General features: G+C 36.9%; 1 protein-coding gene across 3 annotated transcripts in view; it reads right to left on the bottom strand.

Annotated features, from left to right (window-relative positions):
* The window catches only part of LOC120626422 (tachykinin-like peptides receptor 86C), a 73,039-nt gene extending 58,792 nt beyond the window's left edge, over positions 1–14,247 (bottom strand). The window contains exon 1 of one of the 3 annotated variants that reach the window (XM_039893947.1): positions 14,156–14,247. In XM_039893947.1, the coding sequence (XP_039749881.1) occupies positions 14,156–14,245 (90 nt within the window). In that variant the 5' untranslated portion in view covers positions 14,246–14,247. Of the gene's footprint in view, positions 1–1,515; positions 1,633–14,155 lie in introns of those variants that run through there. The other 2 variants (XM_039893943.1, XM_039893944.1) reach the window with 2 other exon arrangements.
* Positions 14,248–17,385: the final 3,138 nt, after the last annotated feature.

Here is a 17,385-nt window from a genome sequence, read left to right on the forward strand (position 1 = left end):
AGTTGAGAATTTCTATCACCTGTCATTCAGTTTTTAAGTATATGGTAATTACATCTACAGTACATATTTTGTTGAAGCGATGCGGCTAATTATGGCATTGGCTTCCTTTTTTGTTGACCGAAACCTCAGCACGCACTTCTGGTTTTTTTAAATCAGGCCATTAAATATCACTTGCTTTAACGGTGAAGGAAAACATCGTGAGGAAACCTGCATGCCTGAGAGTTCTACCAAAGCGCACTTGGCCAGCGTGTTGGACTACGGCCTAAACCTTTGCATTCTGAGAGGCAGTGGCGTGCATAGAGGGTATGCACAGGGCATGCAGATGATATGAAATGAAGAAAATCTCCAGTATGAGTTATAAATACTTAAGGGCGGGCTTTTTATAACTCTTACAATGCCTATTGTTAATATACCCTCTATGCACGCCACTGGTGAGAGGAGACCCGTACCCTGTATTGAGCCGGTAATTGGGGGATGATGAAGATAGATATTTTGTTGTCTTTAATTTCTTGTCCAGTAATTTTCAGTAACATCCCTAGTTAAGAATTATGGGCTATCCATTCTCGTCAATACGATAATTCTGTCGTGGTTGATACCTCTAACTTGTTATAAAAAATTACTAAACCCAGCAACCAGTATTAAGACCGCGTGGCGGGTATAAGTTCTGATTCCCTTTCTTACAGAGACAGAACGCTTGTCGACGACAGTGGAAAATTAATAGGCTGAAGATGATTATGATATATATTAATGGAGCATTAGGAGGAGGTTGGAATTGAAAGGCCAAAAGGGCGAGTGACATAATGGATGAAGCTATTTGTCGCCATATAGCCTCAAGTGGAAAGCAAAAGGCACTTAATCGTCAGCTGCGTAGTCCGCATTAGAAGACATTAGCTTCCGTCTCAGAGTATACAATACTAGACAAACAACAACAACAATAAAGGTTTAACGTTGTATGGGCTAAGTTTGTTATTCACTTCAGCGATTGTGACAGTGACCGCTTCGTGATTGTAAGTGAATGAATGAATGAATACACTTTTATTGTACACCACAGAGAAAATTTACAGAGATACAAATACAACAGAACAATAAAGTAGAACGTACAATTTGGCGGCCTGATCGTTATATAGCGATCTCTTCCAGGCAACCAAAGGCATACAAGAAAATGCTATACGAAATTAGTAGATAGAACAAACATTAGTGAATTAATAGGATTTTAAACTAAATTAACATTAAAAAAACATATAACATTGTACATATTAAACATAACATATTAAAGATATGTACAAAATTATAATATATATTCCATACATATATACAAACATATAAACATACAAATACTCTACTATAAATACATAATGAGATGAGTGATTAAGTAATATAAAAAAACTGTCACTTTCACGCCGACTGTAATAACTATTTCACTGTTTTACGAGTTTTGGAGACCTTCCTTACGAACTGTTTATATACCCCCATTTATAATATCCTTTTAGGGGGGCAATTGCACTAAATACCTACCTACTAGGCTGCATCTTCACTTACCACCAGGTGAGATTGCAGTCAAGGGAGGAACATGTGGAGGAATGCAGAATAATTAGATACTCGATAAACGAACTACACATTCACTGTACATAAGCGGACGATGACGGCCAACCGCATGCTCATTACGCGCGCTAACTATACACGGTGAGCGAACGACCGCCTTTTTGGTTCCGCGATTCATGAACGAATTACCTTCAACGTTGATCCAAAATGTAAATATTAAAAACATTAAGTGTAAACTCAAAGAATACTTTTTAGTGAAGTTAGTTGGCTGACTCTTTTGTAACTCGTATTGTTTATATTCATTTATTTTGGTACTTACTACTATTAAAAATTAAAATTTACAGGCTTACTTGGTTCCTATCGTTCTACAATGTAGCAGTATGTTTTTCCCACAGCTGGTCTTATTCTTCTAATTAACACCTTAGGTAATCGTTGCAGATAGGCACCGAGGACAAACCTCTGCGGTTTTTTCGGTGCTTTTGTACTAACCATTTTATTGTAATTGCTTTATTTGATAAATAAAAAATAAAAAAAAAATTATAATAAATAATGAATTATAATTCATTATTTATTATAATAATTCATTTATTTAAGATGTTTCCATCCATAGATATAATAATGATATAGTTCCACTGGTTTCATTTATAGACAGACTGTTCTTTAATGATTGATTGATGACTGTTTTTTTATTATTATTTATTACTAGCTGTTGCCCGCGACTTCGTTCGCTTTTGTTTTTGTTTTTCGAAAGACATGTGCCTCATAAATGTGGCAGCACTTTATGTATTTAGGATACCTAAGCCTGGTGTAAAATCGTCAAACACTTTCGTCCCCTCTCGCGAGAGAACTGAGCTTAATTTCGGGATAAAAAAAGCATCCTATATTACTTATAATACCTTCAGGAATATGTGTAAAAAGTTTCGTGATGATCGGCTTAGTAGTTTTTGCGTGAAAGCGTAACAAACAAACTTAAATTCACATTTATAATATTAGTAGGGATAGGGATTAACCCTATAAATACTAATATTTTAAGCAATTAAAAATATCACTTGCTTTAACGGTGAACGAAAGCATCGTGAGGAATCCTGTATGCGTTAGAGTTCTCCATTAAGTTTTTAAACGCGTATGCAGCCCACTAATCCGCACTGGGCCATCGTGGTGGACTGCGGCCTAAACCCTTCTTATTGCGGGAGGAGACCCGTGTCCTGTAGCAGGTCGATAATAATTTGAAACGATGATGATTCTATTTTCTCTGGCTTTCTACGTTAAATAATAAATAACATCGGGAAGCGACATTAGTAAGAGGCCGAAATGTTGTTGACTTCGAACTTTATTACATCGACCACGATTATTCAATTTCGTTGTTTCCGACTGACATGCTCATCTGTGTGTCATATTCACCCCAACTATCCTGCCTGCGGCGGCGACCCAATTTTCCCTGGCAATACCAGCGATGAGAAGTTAGCGATTTTACCTGATTATAATCACGGTGGTCTTAGTGCCTGTGTCACACTTGCACAATGTCACAAATGCTAAAGTGAGTTAACACTTTAGCATTTGTGACATTGACCGCTATTATGATTTAATAAATTCGTGGCATAGCCGGATTCGGTTTTTGTAGTTTCAGTTTTTTCAATTATTGATTCATTCTATGTCTACTCTACTAGTAGTAGAGTAGACATAGAATGCTCATTATACAAATAAAATTTTGTTATTTTATTAAAGTGGTTTTACCTACACTCAGAAAAAATATCAGTGTTCATTATCATAAAAAGTTTTATTAGTGATCGATGTTTATAATACTAACTTTTACTGGTATTTGCTCAAAATGTAATTAAGAGATAGGAATAGACTGAATAAAGGGCAAATTACCTGTTATTGAGACCAAAGAAACCTTCGGATTAAAGAAAAGTTACGTGTATTAAAAAGAAAAATACAAATTTGTCATGAAACCGATTTCGATTCCAAACTTTCTGAATTCTTGTTAACCCTCGCCCTTGACTTTGTTTCATGTCTTTCGCCATTAACTAAGCGTAAATCTGTGATACTAGAATTGATTCTACGGCATTTCGGATTTTACTTTTTTAGATTTTTACTAAAGCGTTATTGGCGTGATAGTCTTTTTGAATAATGTATATGCGTCACGCAACAACCTATTGCGAAACGACGGAGACGCAAATAAAAGGAAAAAAGGTTAAAAATGTTTTATGCCAGTGCCTTTTGAATTTAATTATCCGTCGGTGATTTCAAAATGAAGACTACGAACAATCAGATTTTAGTCTTAACATGTAAATAAATTATAACTCATTGTTTAACAAAGATTTAACTCATAGTAAGAACATCAATTTTACTTCTCAGTTCACTTAACAATTGATTTATATTATTTTTTTATGGAATATATTAAAATTTTTCAACAAAACAACTTATTACTTATTATTTAAATAAGATTGATTAAGGCTTATTTATAGTCTAAACTATGAAGAACAATGCATATCCTCAGTGATTACTTATGGCATAAACTTAATGATGAAGACCGTCTTCTACCGTCCGACCAACCGTCGACTAATGCGATCTCTTTCATTATGTGTAGTTTCCAGATTAAATCATAAACACACACACAATCTTAAAAATCAAATGCTTAAACTTCATTCCATTGGGTATATGCAATTAAGCCGTAAGTAAAATAAAATAAATCTGATGCTGTAAGTTACCTTCACGTGACATAACAGAACTGTATCTGACGCTGGTCGCTCAAGCATTGGCGATATATAAAGATTATATTGATATCTTTCTTCACTCTTATATACCTAAACGTGACCTTTATATTTTACTGTTAATTCTCGAATAAATCAATTCAATCCTTGTTTTGATGGCTCAATGGCTTTTATCTGCGCCAACGGGGCACAAGGTACTTCGCAAATATGTTATAGATTGAAAAGGCACGAAGGAGATTACTCGGTGAAAAACATACAAGTCTTACGCCTTTCTCGGACAAAAGCAAAAATCTAATGCCAAAGAACTTCCACGTCAAAAATAACGTCGAAAATGCGACTATCGCAAGGGACATTGGTGAGGTTATCCGTATCCACCAGAAATACTTCAATTTAATGATTTACTGAAGGAAACTTTCCTATGAACCTATCCGGCTCAACCTTAGATTAATCCGCTCACAAAGTCTTTACTTCGAATATCCATGTCCCCATACAAACTTCTGAAAGCCAGGCTTTCCGCTTATTTTCCAGGATACGGCAGTACTATGATATATTCTATGCAAGAGTACAAAACCATTATAATGTAAACTCCTTGGCAATTCCGACAAAGTAGAGAAACCAATCTCGTAAAAACCGTGCAATTCACCATTTTAATGTTTTTCCTTTCGAGTTTTCCCATTCGCAGTTTCTTGTGGGTTAACAAATAGCTGGCAATTAGCTCTTTACTCTTAGATACTATCGGGGGAGTACTCGAACGATATCAAAAGTCCCATTATCCATTGATAGCCAGCACTCGACTGAGTGTAAGATGGAAACGCGCTTGGACTAGCAATGTAGGGTTAGGCCAGTTTAATAAAACCCAGAAAAAAACCAGAGAGACCTAAAAGCTGAACGAGTCTTGAAACTGCAGTGGCCAATGCAGTAGGCGAGGCACATAGCTCAGAAAACCAATGAACGTTGGGGTCCTAACGTGCTAACTCCGCTCAGTAAAACGCAGCGTTGCTAGATACTCTACTATCAGACAAGCATCCTAAGGTCGATGTTATCAAACAGCATGACCCCTTAAAATTGGGAAAGCCCTGACGAAGCCTTATATCTAGCAATCCATTGTCGATCATATGATGGGTTTCCTTATAAGTTTCTTAATGGAAGTTTCTTCATACTGGAACACTAATTTGCTTGGTGATAAAGACTTTGCCTTTTGGTACTAGCCAGCCAGCCAGCGACAGAAGTTTAGATACAAGTTTGTTTTATTAAAATTGACGATAACGATTTATCTAGGTTATTAAAATAAATTCCACCTTTTTAGACTGGGAGGCCTAGGTCAAGTCTAACAAAATCTTCCATCAAAACAATGATATGTCTGTTACTGGACGTTACTGGATGCTACTGACAGATGGCGTACAAAGGAACGTAGAATGGAGTTGCTTTGTGATACAAAGGGAAACAACTTCTAATTTCTCTGGTTACTTTGATACAATTAATTTGTCTTTAATTGTATCAAAGTAACCAGAGAATTATAAGACGAAAGTGTTATCTATTTAAAAATGTTATTATTCGTAAAACCATATTCCACCGTCGGCACGGTCTACAGAAACGAGTTGAGAAAAGTTTGAGGAGAAAAACAAAAGGAAAAAAGTGCAAGTGATAAGAATCAGCGGGTAGACATGTGGCGTAACATACATTGTGGAACCCTCCTGGCTTATTCCCCCTACTGGCTTCGTAAAGGGAAAGTGCACTAAGAAATACGTGTACCGAATTCCAAATCTGCTGATCTATTTGGCGGTTTATCGGTATAATAAAAACCAACTGTGGCACTTGTGAGTTGTAGGGTGGTAGGGCCTTATAAAAAGGAAAAATCGACTGCCGCAAGAGACATTAAAAATTTCCACACGATTACTTACCACAGAACAGTTTTGTTCTATACCGATCAAGGCATGTAGCTAATATAACTGGCATACTCCTAGCAGGTTAATTCGCTACGATATTCAACTGCATCATCACTTAGTACCAGCAGAGTCAGGGGCTAAAATTCCTGCCCGCACATGCGTTTGATCAGCGTGAACTCTTAATCCCTCTTCATGAGAGAGGAAGTCTGTTCCTAGAAGAAGGACATGGATAAGCTGGGTATGACGATGAAGACATTTTCGACCGCTTTGCTTGAGCGCCGCTACTTTCAATGAGAATACAAACTTGATTAACACGCTTTGCATGGTATTTGCTTGTTTCTAGTTTAATATTAACTGCTGTCCACCTATGATTAACACATTACCTTTCCTTATTTTCCATCGCTCTAACCGATCCGAGAAAAGCAATGCGACGTATAAACTCTTGTCACATAGAGCTACGAGAAAAATGCTCGTAGATAATAACACAGGAAGTACCAATAAATAATTGCTATTGCAAGGATATACAAACAAAAACACTAACATGCACGCTTCGGTTGGATTCTTGCCAACAAAACCAAGCATTACAAGAGTGCGTATTAAGGCGAATTTGTTTTATTATAATGCTACTGTTCTTAAGCAAGATATACTTTGAAAAATTGTTTGGAGCTCACCAAGCTCAGCTTATTGTTGGGGGAGTATCATTATTCTTAATTCTTTGTTAAAATTAAAACGTATTATTTTTTTTATTCGGTTTTATTAATTTCATAATGCAGATGTTTTATTTTTGCGCCTATCTACCTAACTAACAAGTACCTTCTTCTTCTTCTTTAGCCTTTTTCATCGCGTCGTCCTTCCAGCGCATTTTTGGTCGTCCTTGGGGCCGCTTCTCTCCCCATGGCTTGCATTCGAGGAGACGTTTGCACCAAGAGTTCTCCTTTCTCCATGCGATGTCCGCAAGTAACTAACAAGTATCTAAGTATCTATTTTAACTAACTAGGACAGAGTCCGTGCGCCGTGACATATTTCTTAACTTTTTAGTGCGCTGCTGGCTTAGTAAGGTTTGGAACCCCTGGCTTATGGTATAATAATCATTGTCATCATGTCAAGCAAGGACATCCAGTGATTTTATAGGTCAGAGGTTTATCTTTTGCATGTAGTATTTTAGTGCTGGCTTTTTGAAGCCGCTTTCGCCAAGTTCGAATCCCAGCACGCAGCTCTAAGTTCTCTAACTTACGTGCGTTTTAATTAATTAAAATATCACTTGTGTGGGTGAAGGAAAACATCGTGAGGATACCTGCATGCCTGAGAGTTCTCCATAATGTTCTCAAAGGCGTGTGAAGTCCTCCAATCCACATTGGGCCAGCGTGGTGGACTACGGACTAAAGCCTACGTGTACGTGTATGTGTACAAAACCAACTGGCACTTTGTAAATTATTTAAATATATCTTTAACAAGCTTTACATGGGAACTAAAACTAAACGTCACTATCCGACTCTGAACAAAATGAATGAAAACAAACTCATCGTTGCTCCGAGAAAGACGGATAAATAAAAAACTATGGTTATAAGTTTGTTACAGTTTTTAACAGAATAGGTAAGTACATTTTGTTAAGAAAAGTTTTTTAATCAAAAAACCCACATCTGTCACATGAAGATGAATCTTATTTACTTATTTGCAAAAGTTTGGGCAAAAAGTAGCGGTGCCAAGTAAAGGTCTCGGTATCATTTTGGTTGCCAACATAATTCATTCGTCATTTTGTTTAGGACCGCTGAATGTTGTATATTATGTTACACTATATTCCATCTAACTTCTATCTGTATATGTATGATAAATATATTACATATATATTTAAATTCGTAATAATCTACATATCTAAAGAGAAACTCAAAGTTGACGCTAGCTGAAAAGAGATGGCGCTGCTAGTAACTTCGACTATTGTACATCGCGCTAAGGAGATTCTTTCCAGCTCCTACAAGAGGCCGCGGCGACCATTCGTTGACGTCGCGCTATACGCGCGAGGTACAAACAATGCTCAATTAAAGGAATACCCTCATCATTCCTTTATTTATCAGATAGAAGAGAAGAGTAGAGACAAAGCTACTACTGTCGAATTGTATGAAGGACTAGTATTAGTATATCCGCACGTGAGGCAAGGCCCGATTAGTAAGTAATCTTAATGTGTATCACTTGTATGTATGTATGGTGAAAGTTCAAACCTATACTAATGGTATAATTTGGAAAGAGTTTCTGTTTGTTTATTTGTTTGCTTATTTGTTTAATTACTTGATGTTAGGAAAACTATATCCTGGAAATACAGCACCAGGGTAACTCCGGTACTATTCCAAAAATCGGATCTAATATACACTAAAGAAAGATACAGACTTGTATCTATGTGTTTTATACCAATTTCTACTATTGACTACTCGTATCGTATTGGATACTTCTCAAAGTGACCAATAGATATCTTAGTATATCCATTTTGCAATTATTAGTCAGATATGTGGGGTCAAATTATAAAGTGACGGCACTACTAAGGTCAGGGATCATTTATTATTAAAAATTACGTCCATTTACGAAACTTTAAACTAGAAAAGTCTAAACATAGTTCATTAGTGTTGACATAGATTTGCAGGAAAAATTTAACACTAATTCTACTATTTTATAGTACGAATAGTTCGTATCAAATGATGAAGATTATGGAGAATTCATAAATGATGTTCTAAGGTGGTGGACAAACAGTGGCGTGCATAGAGGGTATGCACAGGCTATGCATATGATATAAAATGAAGAAAATCTCCAGTATGAGCTATAAAAAACTAAAGGATAGAAAATCCTACTCTAAAGTATTTATAACTCATACTGGAGATTTTATTCAATTTTAAATCATCTGATTACTCTGTGCATACCCTCTATGCACGCTACTGTGGACTAAGGCCTTCACCTCTTCTCATTGTAGGAGAAGACCCGTGTCCTGTAGCGGGCCAGTTATCAGGGTATGCACTAAGCGGGCAGATTATATAAAATGAAAAAAATCTCCAGTAGGTACGAGTTTTAAAAAATATAAGGATAGGCATTATAAGAGTTACATAAAGCTAACCCTGAAGTTTTTATAACTCGTACTGGAGATTTTCTTCATTTTATATCATCTGCATACCCTGTGCATACCCTCTATGCACGCCACTAATGGATTGATATGATGACGATAATGAATAGAAGTTTATTCAATATAAAGTTAATGCAATGTCTTACGTTACAGCGCCGAGATAAATCCCAAACACAACGAGGGATTTTACTTAGCGAGCAGCCTATTCGCAGTTTTGAAGCATACATAATTAAATAATTGTTAACACTACGTCAAGGAGCAAAGTTATTTGGAATTTTCTCACTTCTATATTGTTCTCATTCTCTTGATGCAAATTTCAATTAATATCTTTGTATCGTGTTGACCACGGGATATTCGTGGGATATTTATTATCTATCATATATTTATTTTAGTCGCTAGACTTTTAGCTTTACTCTACGCTCGAACGCGCGGTGCGAATGTCCCGTGGCGAGCACATAACACATCTATAGGTAGATACTAGTTATAGAATCAGAACTCAATATTAAGCCTCATAAGATTTATGTGGTTTTCTCATAAAATAAGGACTGGTCACTGAAGTAATAAATAGCCATTCATTACAAACAAGGGTCACAGCTTCCGCTGGGGAAAAAATCGCGTGAAAAACTGAGAAGGATAAATTCCAACTACGCACCAATAAAGCGCCAAACAAATTACTGGGGGACTTGGTGTCTCCTTCCAAAAATATAGGTATAGCTATATTCTCGTACATAAAAAGAATGGTGGCTATGTTTTATACATTACTAGCGACCCGCCCCGGCTTCTTACGAGTCTAAATTAGACAAAAAGAGTGAAGTTACTGCCACGTACATTTATATTTTGGAGACTTGGTTACAAAATGTTCTTTTTTTTACTTACGTAAAAACTTTGTTATATATCTATACTAGCTATTGCCCGCAACTTCGTCTGCATTTGTTTTTGTTTTTTGAGACACATGGACATTAAATTTAGGTGTAGTTGTACTGAAATTTTTAAGTTGTGTATTCTTTATATAAAAAAAAAATCTATTCGCATAAACAATATCTGAATAGAACTGTCTGACCAGTCTCAGATCCTCCTATCACTTACAAAAAATAGTCATCGTTATAGGACAGTAGTTTTTGCGTGAAAGCGTAAGAAACAAACACACAATTCTAGCTAGCGGTCCCTCTCGTCTGCGTAAAAGTCAACCTTTAAAGAGAGACATTCAGTCGCGGACTTTTTTAGACCTTTTAAAGGGAAGTAACTTTATGACACTTGACTTTTTGGAAACTTTAACCGTTTAGGCAGCGTACGCAGCACAAGCTGTCTAAAGGGGAAAAAACCCAATTTTGAAACATTCTTCGTTGGTGCTATGCTCCTATTGGTCTTTGATGATATAATATAGCCTTCCTCGATGAATGGGCTATCCAATGAAACTGAAAGAAACTGAAAGATTTTCAAATCGGACCAGTAGTTCCTGGGTTCATGGGGTTAAAGTAAACAAACAAACTCTTCGGCTTTATATATTAGTATAAAGCCGCATTAAAATCCGTTGTGTAGTTTAAGAGGAGTTAAAGCATAAATTTTCCACGCATAAATATCTAAATATCCATACTTAAAATTATAGATGTGCAAGTGTGTTTATTTTGTTGGTCCTTCCTTCACGCGCCCCAACTAAGCCGCCAATCGACTTGATTTTTACGGACAGTACATAGGTTACTCTTATTACAGTATAAACATTGAATTTCCACGGATGGTTTATTGGGACATTCATATTTTTACATCATATAAGCAGACAGACAATATCGCCCTTGACCAATGTTACACCGCGGAGCGTTGCTAGAATAGATTGAAAGCATTCAATATTGAAGGAAAACAACGTGAGGAAACCTGCATGCCTGAGAGTTCTACATAATGTTCCTTACTGCCTGAGAGTCCACCAATCCGTACTGGGCCAGCGTGGTGGACTACGGCCTTAACCCCTTCTTATTGTAGGAGACCCGGGCTTTGTAGTGGGCCGGTAATGAGTTGATATGATGATTCAATATTCAAAAGAAGCTGTGAAATTTATAAGTAAAAAAGACAAGTCACAAAAAAACATTAGATTTATTTAAGTGTAACTAAATACTTTAGGTAGCGGTGACAGCAGAAGTACGTCCTGCTTCACTTTCGAGAGGCCGAGTTCGAATACCTAAGTTACCTAATTAATGTACCTAATTTTTCTTAGTTATGTGTGTTATGAGTAATTCAAATATCACTTGCTTCTCAAAGGCGTGTGAGTCAACTAATCCACACTCAAGCCAAGCCCTTTCATGTGAGACCCATATTGCGGGAGTTGTAAAAAAATATATATACCGCCAATATGTGGTAGCGGCCATCTTGGACCGATTTTAATCAAACCTTGCTCCCTGCGCTCACTTTTCAAATAAGATGCCACGGACAGACACACACAAAGCCACACCAAACTTATAACACCCGGTCGATTTTGCGTCGGGGGTTAAAACAGCAAATATTCCATTTGAATTCAACCATTAGCCTTTGACTGTCCTTCAAAGGAAAACCAACAGACGCTCTTTTATGTACCTAATTATCCAGGACACCTTAGTAACAGCATCAAAGGAGTTCAGAAACCATTTCCAATAACTCCCAAAATTAAATTCTTTTCCTCGAAGCGGAACATTAAATGGCCCTTTATTTTAACAAGGAAGGAGTCATTAGAAGAAAAAAATGGATTAATAAAACCATTTCTTTCAGTAAAGTAATGACCTAGTGGCCTTTTTTTGGATGTATAATTAAGGGAAAAACAAAGTAACTAAGAATATAATTCTTGTAGGGAATTACAAATCTTAAATAATCAGAGGACTAAGTCTGCTACATGATTTTTAGGTAGGTAGGTATATATTAAGTAAAATGACCTACGTTTTTTGAGCTGTGCGAGTAAATACACGCGTTCGTCAGTCCGTCAAAGAAACAGGCGAATTGAGTATAAGAATAGTAAAAAGGTCAGTTTAGTTGTATACAAATCTCTAATCAAAACTAAATTTATGCTGATTCCTTTCTTCCTTTACTTTAACAAGAATAGCAAAGCCCTGTTTTAATGCCTTTTGATTTATTCTAGAGATTTATGAACAAAGGTATTGGCACCAATATCATTCAAGGTTTTATTAAAAATTATAATTGAGGAAGGCACGAAGACAAAAATTCAAATGCTTCTTCTACGCTATTGCCCAAAGACTTAGAGGCATTGCAGAAGTGTAGTCTAAACTTGAAATATCTCTGTCCGATGAGAGAGTGGTAAGCGGTGATAGCCTAGTGAGTAAGGCGTCGGCTTCTCTTGCGGGGGGACCGAGTACGGTCCCCGACAAGTGTAACGTAATAAATGTCTATTTAATTACGTTACATAAATTTTATAATAATATTGTTGGAATTTGCGCGCGGGCAATCTTCCGAAATGTCGCGAAACTGGTATCCCGGCGCGAGGGGAGCGGTGCGCGGGGACCAACCGCGCTCGCGGCTTTCTAACTTCGCACGGCTCGTCAGTCGCCCAGGTCTCTGCTAGAGGCTGGACGCCGCGCGGCCGCTGTGCGGCCGCCGCCGCGTTATTTTTCTTACGACTCTCACTTGATCGCTGTTTTGTTATCCTTAGACCTTAGGGATACTTACCCTCGATCTAAACCCCGTGTATCGGGTAAGTGTTGAACGATTCCTTAAAGTTTAGACGTTAGAATATCTTTTAATTAGGTAAATTACACGCATGCGGGTCGGCCATTGCGCTCGTTGCCTTTGTTCTTTGTTCTCGCACATTGACCCATGCAATCGATCATATTTGGCTTAATCCTTGCATATTCTTTGTTAAAATTTCATCTAAATGTTTTAATTCCTATTTTTTTTATAATTAAGTTTCCTATTTCGATAAATTCCCAGATTCTCATACTATAGTAGTTCTCTGTATTTTGCTAATAACCTCACGTACCTTTTGCTATTTGCTATCTTTTAATTAATATTAGTCTTAATGTCTTTTGTTTTATTTTAATGCTTCTCACGCTCTCATAATGTAAACTCCGTCTGATTGTGAACAACGCATCCGCCATCTTGCGCAGTGCTTGCCGCTTAGCTGAGCCACGTGTTCGCAATCAGACGAGTTGAAGCGGAATTATTTTTTACACGCTGGACGAAAATTCCAGGGTTCGAGTTTCGAGTCTCAAGTTCGAGTTTCGAGTTTCGAGTTCAAGTTCGAGTTTCGAGTTCCTCGCTTCAAGTTCGAGTTCAAACCCAAGTTCCGGGTTCGACTCTCTACTGTTGTCGACGTCACCTCCGACGCCGATCTCCGGGTGCAGCTGAAGACCACCTCGTCTTCGCCTGCCTCGCCTCAAGTCTCAAGTCTCAAGACTCCCTGTTGTTGTCGACGTCACCTCCGACGCCGATCTCCGGGTGCAGCTGAAGACCACCTCGTCTTCGCCTGCCTCGCCTCAAGTCTCAAGTCTCAAGACTCCCTGTTGTTGTCGACGTCACCTCCGACGCCGATCTCCGGGTGCAGCTGTAGACCACCTCGTCTTCGCCTGTTCCTTCTGGGCCACGCAATCAACGGCTACAAGGGCAGTACTCGCCCACTACAGAATTTGGAAGCGAACTAATTGACGGGCCCTTTCACCCACGACCGCTGACCTTGTTACCCTAAATAAATTTGTGATTACGTGTTCCATCTTTTACTAGACCTAACTAGAACCGTTTCACAAGGGAACGTCTAACTTTTCTCGGAGTTATGCGCGTTTCAATTAAATAGCACTTGGCTTGCTTGAGGTGAGTCGTTAATGGGATAGTGATGATGCTGATGATGATGAATGAGGGAGCAGACCTGTTCCCAACAGTGCAACGTGATGACCTGAGGGTGATGATAAACTAGCTTCAAAGGAATAGTAGGTTACACTTACCTCAACACCACTCATATCAGTCAGATTCTTGAAGTCGGCGGAAGCATAAAACTTTTTCCTCAGCAAAGTTATATTGGACATCGTATCCATTGTGTCCACAAAATCCCCATAATTACAAAAAAAAACAATACAATAACACAATCTGTCACCGGTTCACTGGTCCCACGTAAAACAAAATAGTTGTCAATTCTACTCCTATCTCTTACATAGTTACGTACATTCTATATCTTATAGTTACATTGTGAAATCACTACGAGTTAACACTTTAATATAAGACTTTAAATCCACAAATTTTAAGAAAAAAACTATTTTTGTATTTCTTGAAGTTGTCTCTTGCAATACATTTTTAGTTTTGTTTGTTTTATTATTCTTTTTAACTGCGATGTTTTCTGTCCAACATGAAATATCTGTAACAAATAAAAAACTTTTATTAAACGGGATTTAATTCATATGACTACCTCCTGCAACAACTTTGTTTAAACAAATGAATTGTGAAACAATGCAATAAATGAATTATGAAAATTATTTCTATCTGTATTTTTTTTTGAGTTCATATATTTTAAGTAGGCCTTATTTGTAATTACTTTCAACCGTATGTTTGTAGTGACTCTTCAAACAACTACAAATTTCTTACCAAGAAACTCATCTCATCTGTTTCTCATTTCGAGTCTCAGTTTTAAATTAAACTATAATTATTCCATCTCATGTGAAACGTAGGCGAATGCTTCCTAGTAACCTTGTCTTTAAAAAAAGCACCATTTAATAATATGAGTACCACTACCTATATGTTGTTTGATATTCATTTAAGAATACCCAGCATGAAAAATTATGAAAATTAAGCTTAATTTGCAATACTCCGCGAAAAGCAGGAGAATCTGTATGATGTAATTTATAATTTCGTCATTCTTTATACTTCACACCGAACAGATCTTCGGCAATGTACCCTCTATGCACGTTTCGCTCCGAAACCGGAGCATCCTGCGGAGATGTTGACTTTACAGTGAATAATTGCTAAGAACAACAACAACAATATGCTAAATAAGCTTAATTTTATTTTCATAATTTACCTATCATAGAATACCGCAAAGTAGTGCTTCTGTCCAATATTTAGCATGGAACGATGAATATTTTACGCGGATCAAACGTATTTTAATAATAATTTGTTGCTGTTGCACGAAATACAATCAACGCTAAAAACTTAATAATTGCGAAAACTGCGAATCGCAGTTTTATTTGACATAAAGTTTGCTTAAACAATTTAAAATACCTTTTAACTGAAGTAACAACTGAAATAGAGGTAAAAGTTGGATAATTACTACGAGAACGAGTACCAAATGTCGCCTTCGGTGTTTGTTATATTTAACTTGCATGAAAATAACAAAGCAGGAGTTTCCTCGTAACAATGACGTTGTTAACTTGGAGTTTAATAGTGCACAATACATAATAGACCCCTGTATGTATTTATGTCACTGTAGTCGTAAAAATGTAATAGGCCCGTTTTGACATTTGTCATCGCGACGTAACTAGTTATGGAACCATAAGACTCGGGACTCGATACTCACGATAAATCAATTCAAGTTTGTATCAGTACTTGATTGATATTATTATGTATTGTAAAGTGTTCGTTCGTTCAAAGTATTCCTTTAACTTCACAACCAATACGCGTGACTGGCTGTTGATTATACGTCCACTTTTCAACATGTTGAAACAGAGTTAGAACTATATAACAACAAACACAAAAATCGAGTCGAATCACTATGTTTAAATTAATGTCCAAAATAGAAGAGCCATAGTTAACGTAATAGTAAACAATATATTTAAAACTTAAACGAGCGCACAGTCAACTTTACAAGATGAGGAAAAACTGCGCAGTGCGCGCGGGGACGCTTCAGTCATGTGCCGCATGGTCAGATACATCAACTCAGACTCATTATTTAGAACCCATTTTGAGAACCAAGCTCATTATTTGCAGTAAAGATAACTACACAATATTTAATTTCGATATTCAGTAAAAAATGGTTACAGCTCTAGTATAAAAAAAAAAAGACTGAGAACGTAACTGTTTTCGGAACGTTTCGCAAGAATTATAAATTGCATGCTACTATAATTGCAATTCATACCTATGTAATCCTTAATATTATATTAGGATCTTCTATGACTTTCGTTTTATATAAACTTTGAACTTAAAATATGTCGACAAAGTGCAAAAATAAACCCCACGGCTTCTCTATCACGTCATTTTTTAGGCAACGTAACGATACCAAAGCTACTGAGAAAAATAGAATATCACTATATCCTCTTGAGTTAATGAATAGAGATAGTGTATTAAGCGGTCAAGAACACGTGAACGAAGTATAACTAATTATCAATTACCAAAATGGGCAATTGGACTTTTTTAGTATAAATTTTAAATGAAAATAGTAACTGTCCATTCCATCCATTAATCCTATCTTCATCATCACCGTGTATGTGTGTGTGTGTGTGTGTGTGTGTGTGTGTGTGTGTGTGTGTGTGTGTGTGTGTGTGCGTGCGTGCGTGGGTGTTTGTGGCATCGTAGCTCCAGATTGGATAAGCCGATTTTCATTTTGATTTCAAAGGAGAATTAGTCAAAGGTCTTTGTTTGTTTTAATACTTTATTGCACAATTAAAATTAATATTTGCATAGGTGAAACTTAATGCCTTAATGCATTTTCTACTAATCTAACCTTTGGTAATGTGGATAAGGTTTTAATAGTTGTGCATACATAGAGAAGACAGTGTTATTATCTAGGGTTTATGAAGAACGATCCTAAATGGCCGCTGCCACAAAATGGCGGATTACGTACTTTTTCACAACATTCTTAGTATCGGTATCGATTGAAAGGGTTGACTAATAACGGGGTTCTTAAAAAGTTTCAATTTTACTTTTTTAAGGAAATCACTGTGCTGGCGGCTTTCCGTCGATAAAGTTCACGAAGGTTCTAGAACACCCAGTTTTTGATTTAAAACAATCAATGTTTATTACTTGAATATAGTCTGTTTTTGTAAGGTTGTTTTTTAAAAATATTACGCATGACCAACTACACGAGTAACAAGGTCCTGAAATATGATGACTTACAAAAAGCCGCGTCGAACGGTCCTTATAAGACCTTTCCTCATTTAATTGGTTTCCGAATACAACTGCCTACAGCCTTTTATACATACATATGTATTTATTTGGGTCGGAGTAGAACTGAAGGCGGCGGCGTTTG

This window comes from Pararge aegeria, chromosome 9, assembly GCF_905163445.1.
Source record: "Pararge aegeria chromosome 9, ilParAegt1.1, whole genome shotgun sequence".
Lineage (NCBI taxonomy): Eukaryota > Metazoa > Arthropoda > Insecta > Lepidoptera > Nymphalidae > Pararge > Pararge aegeria.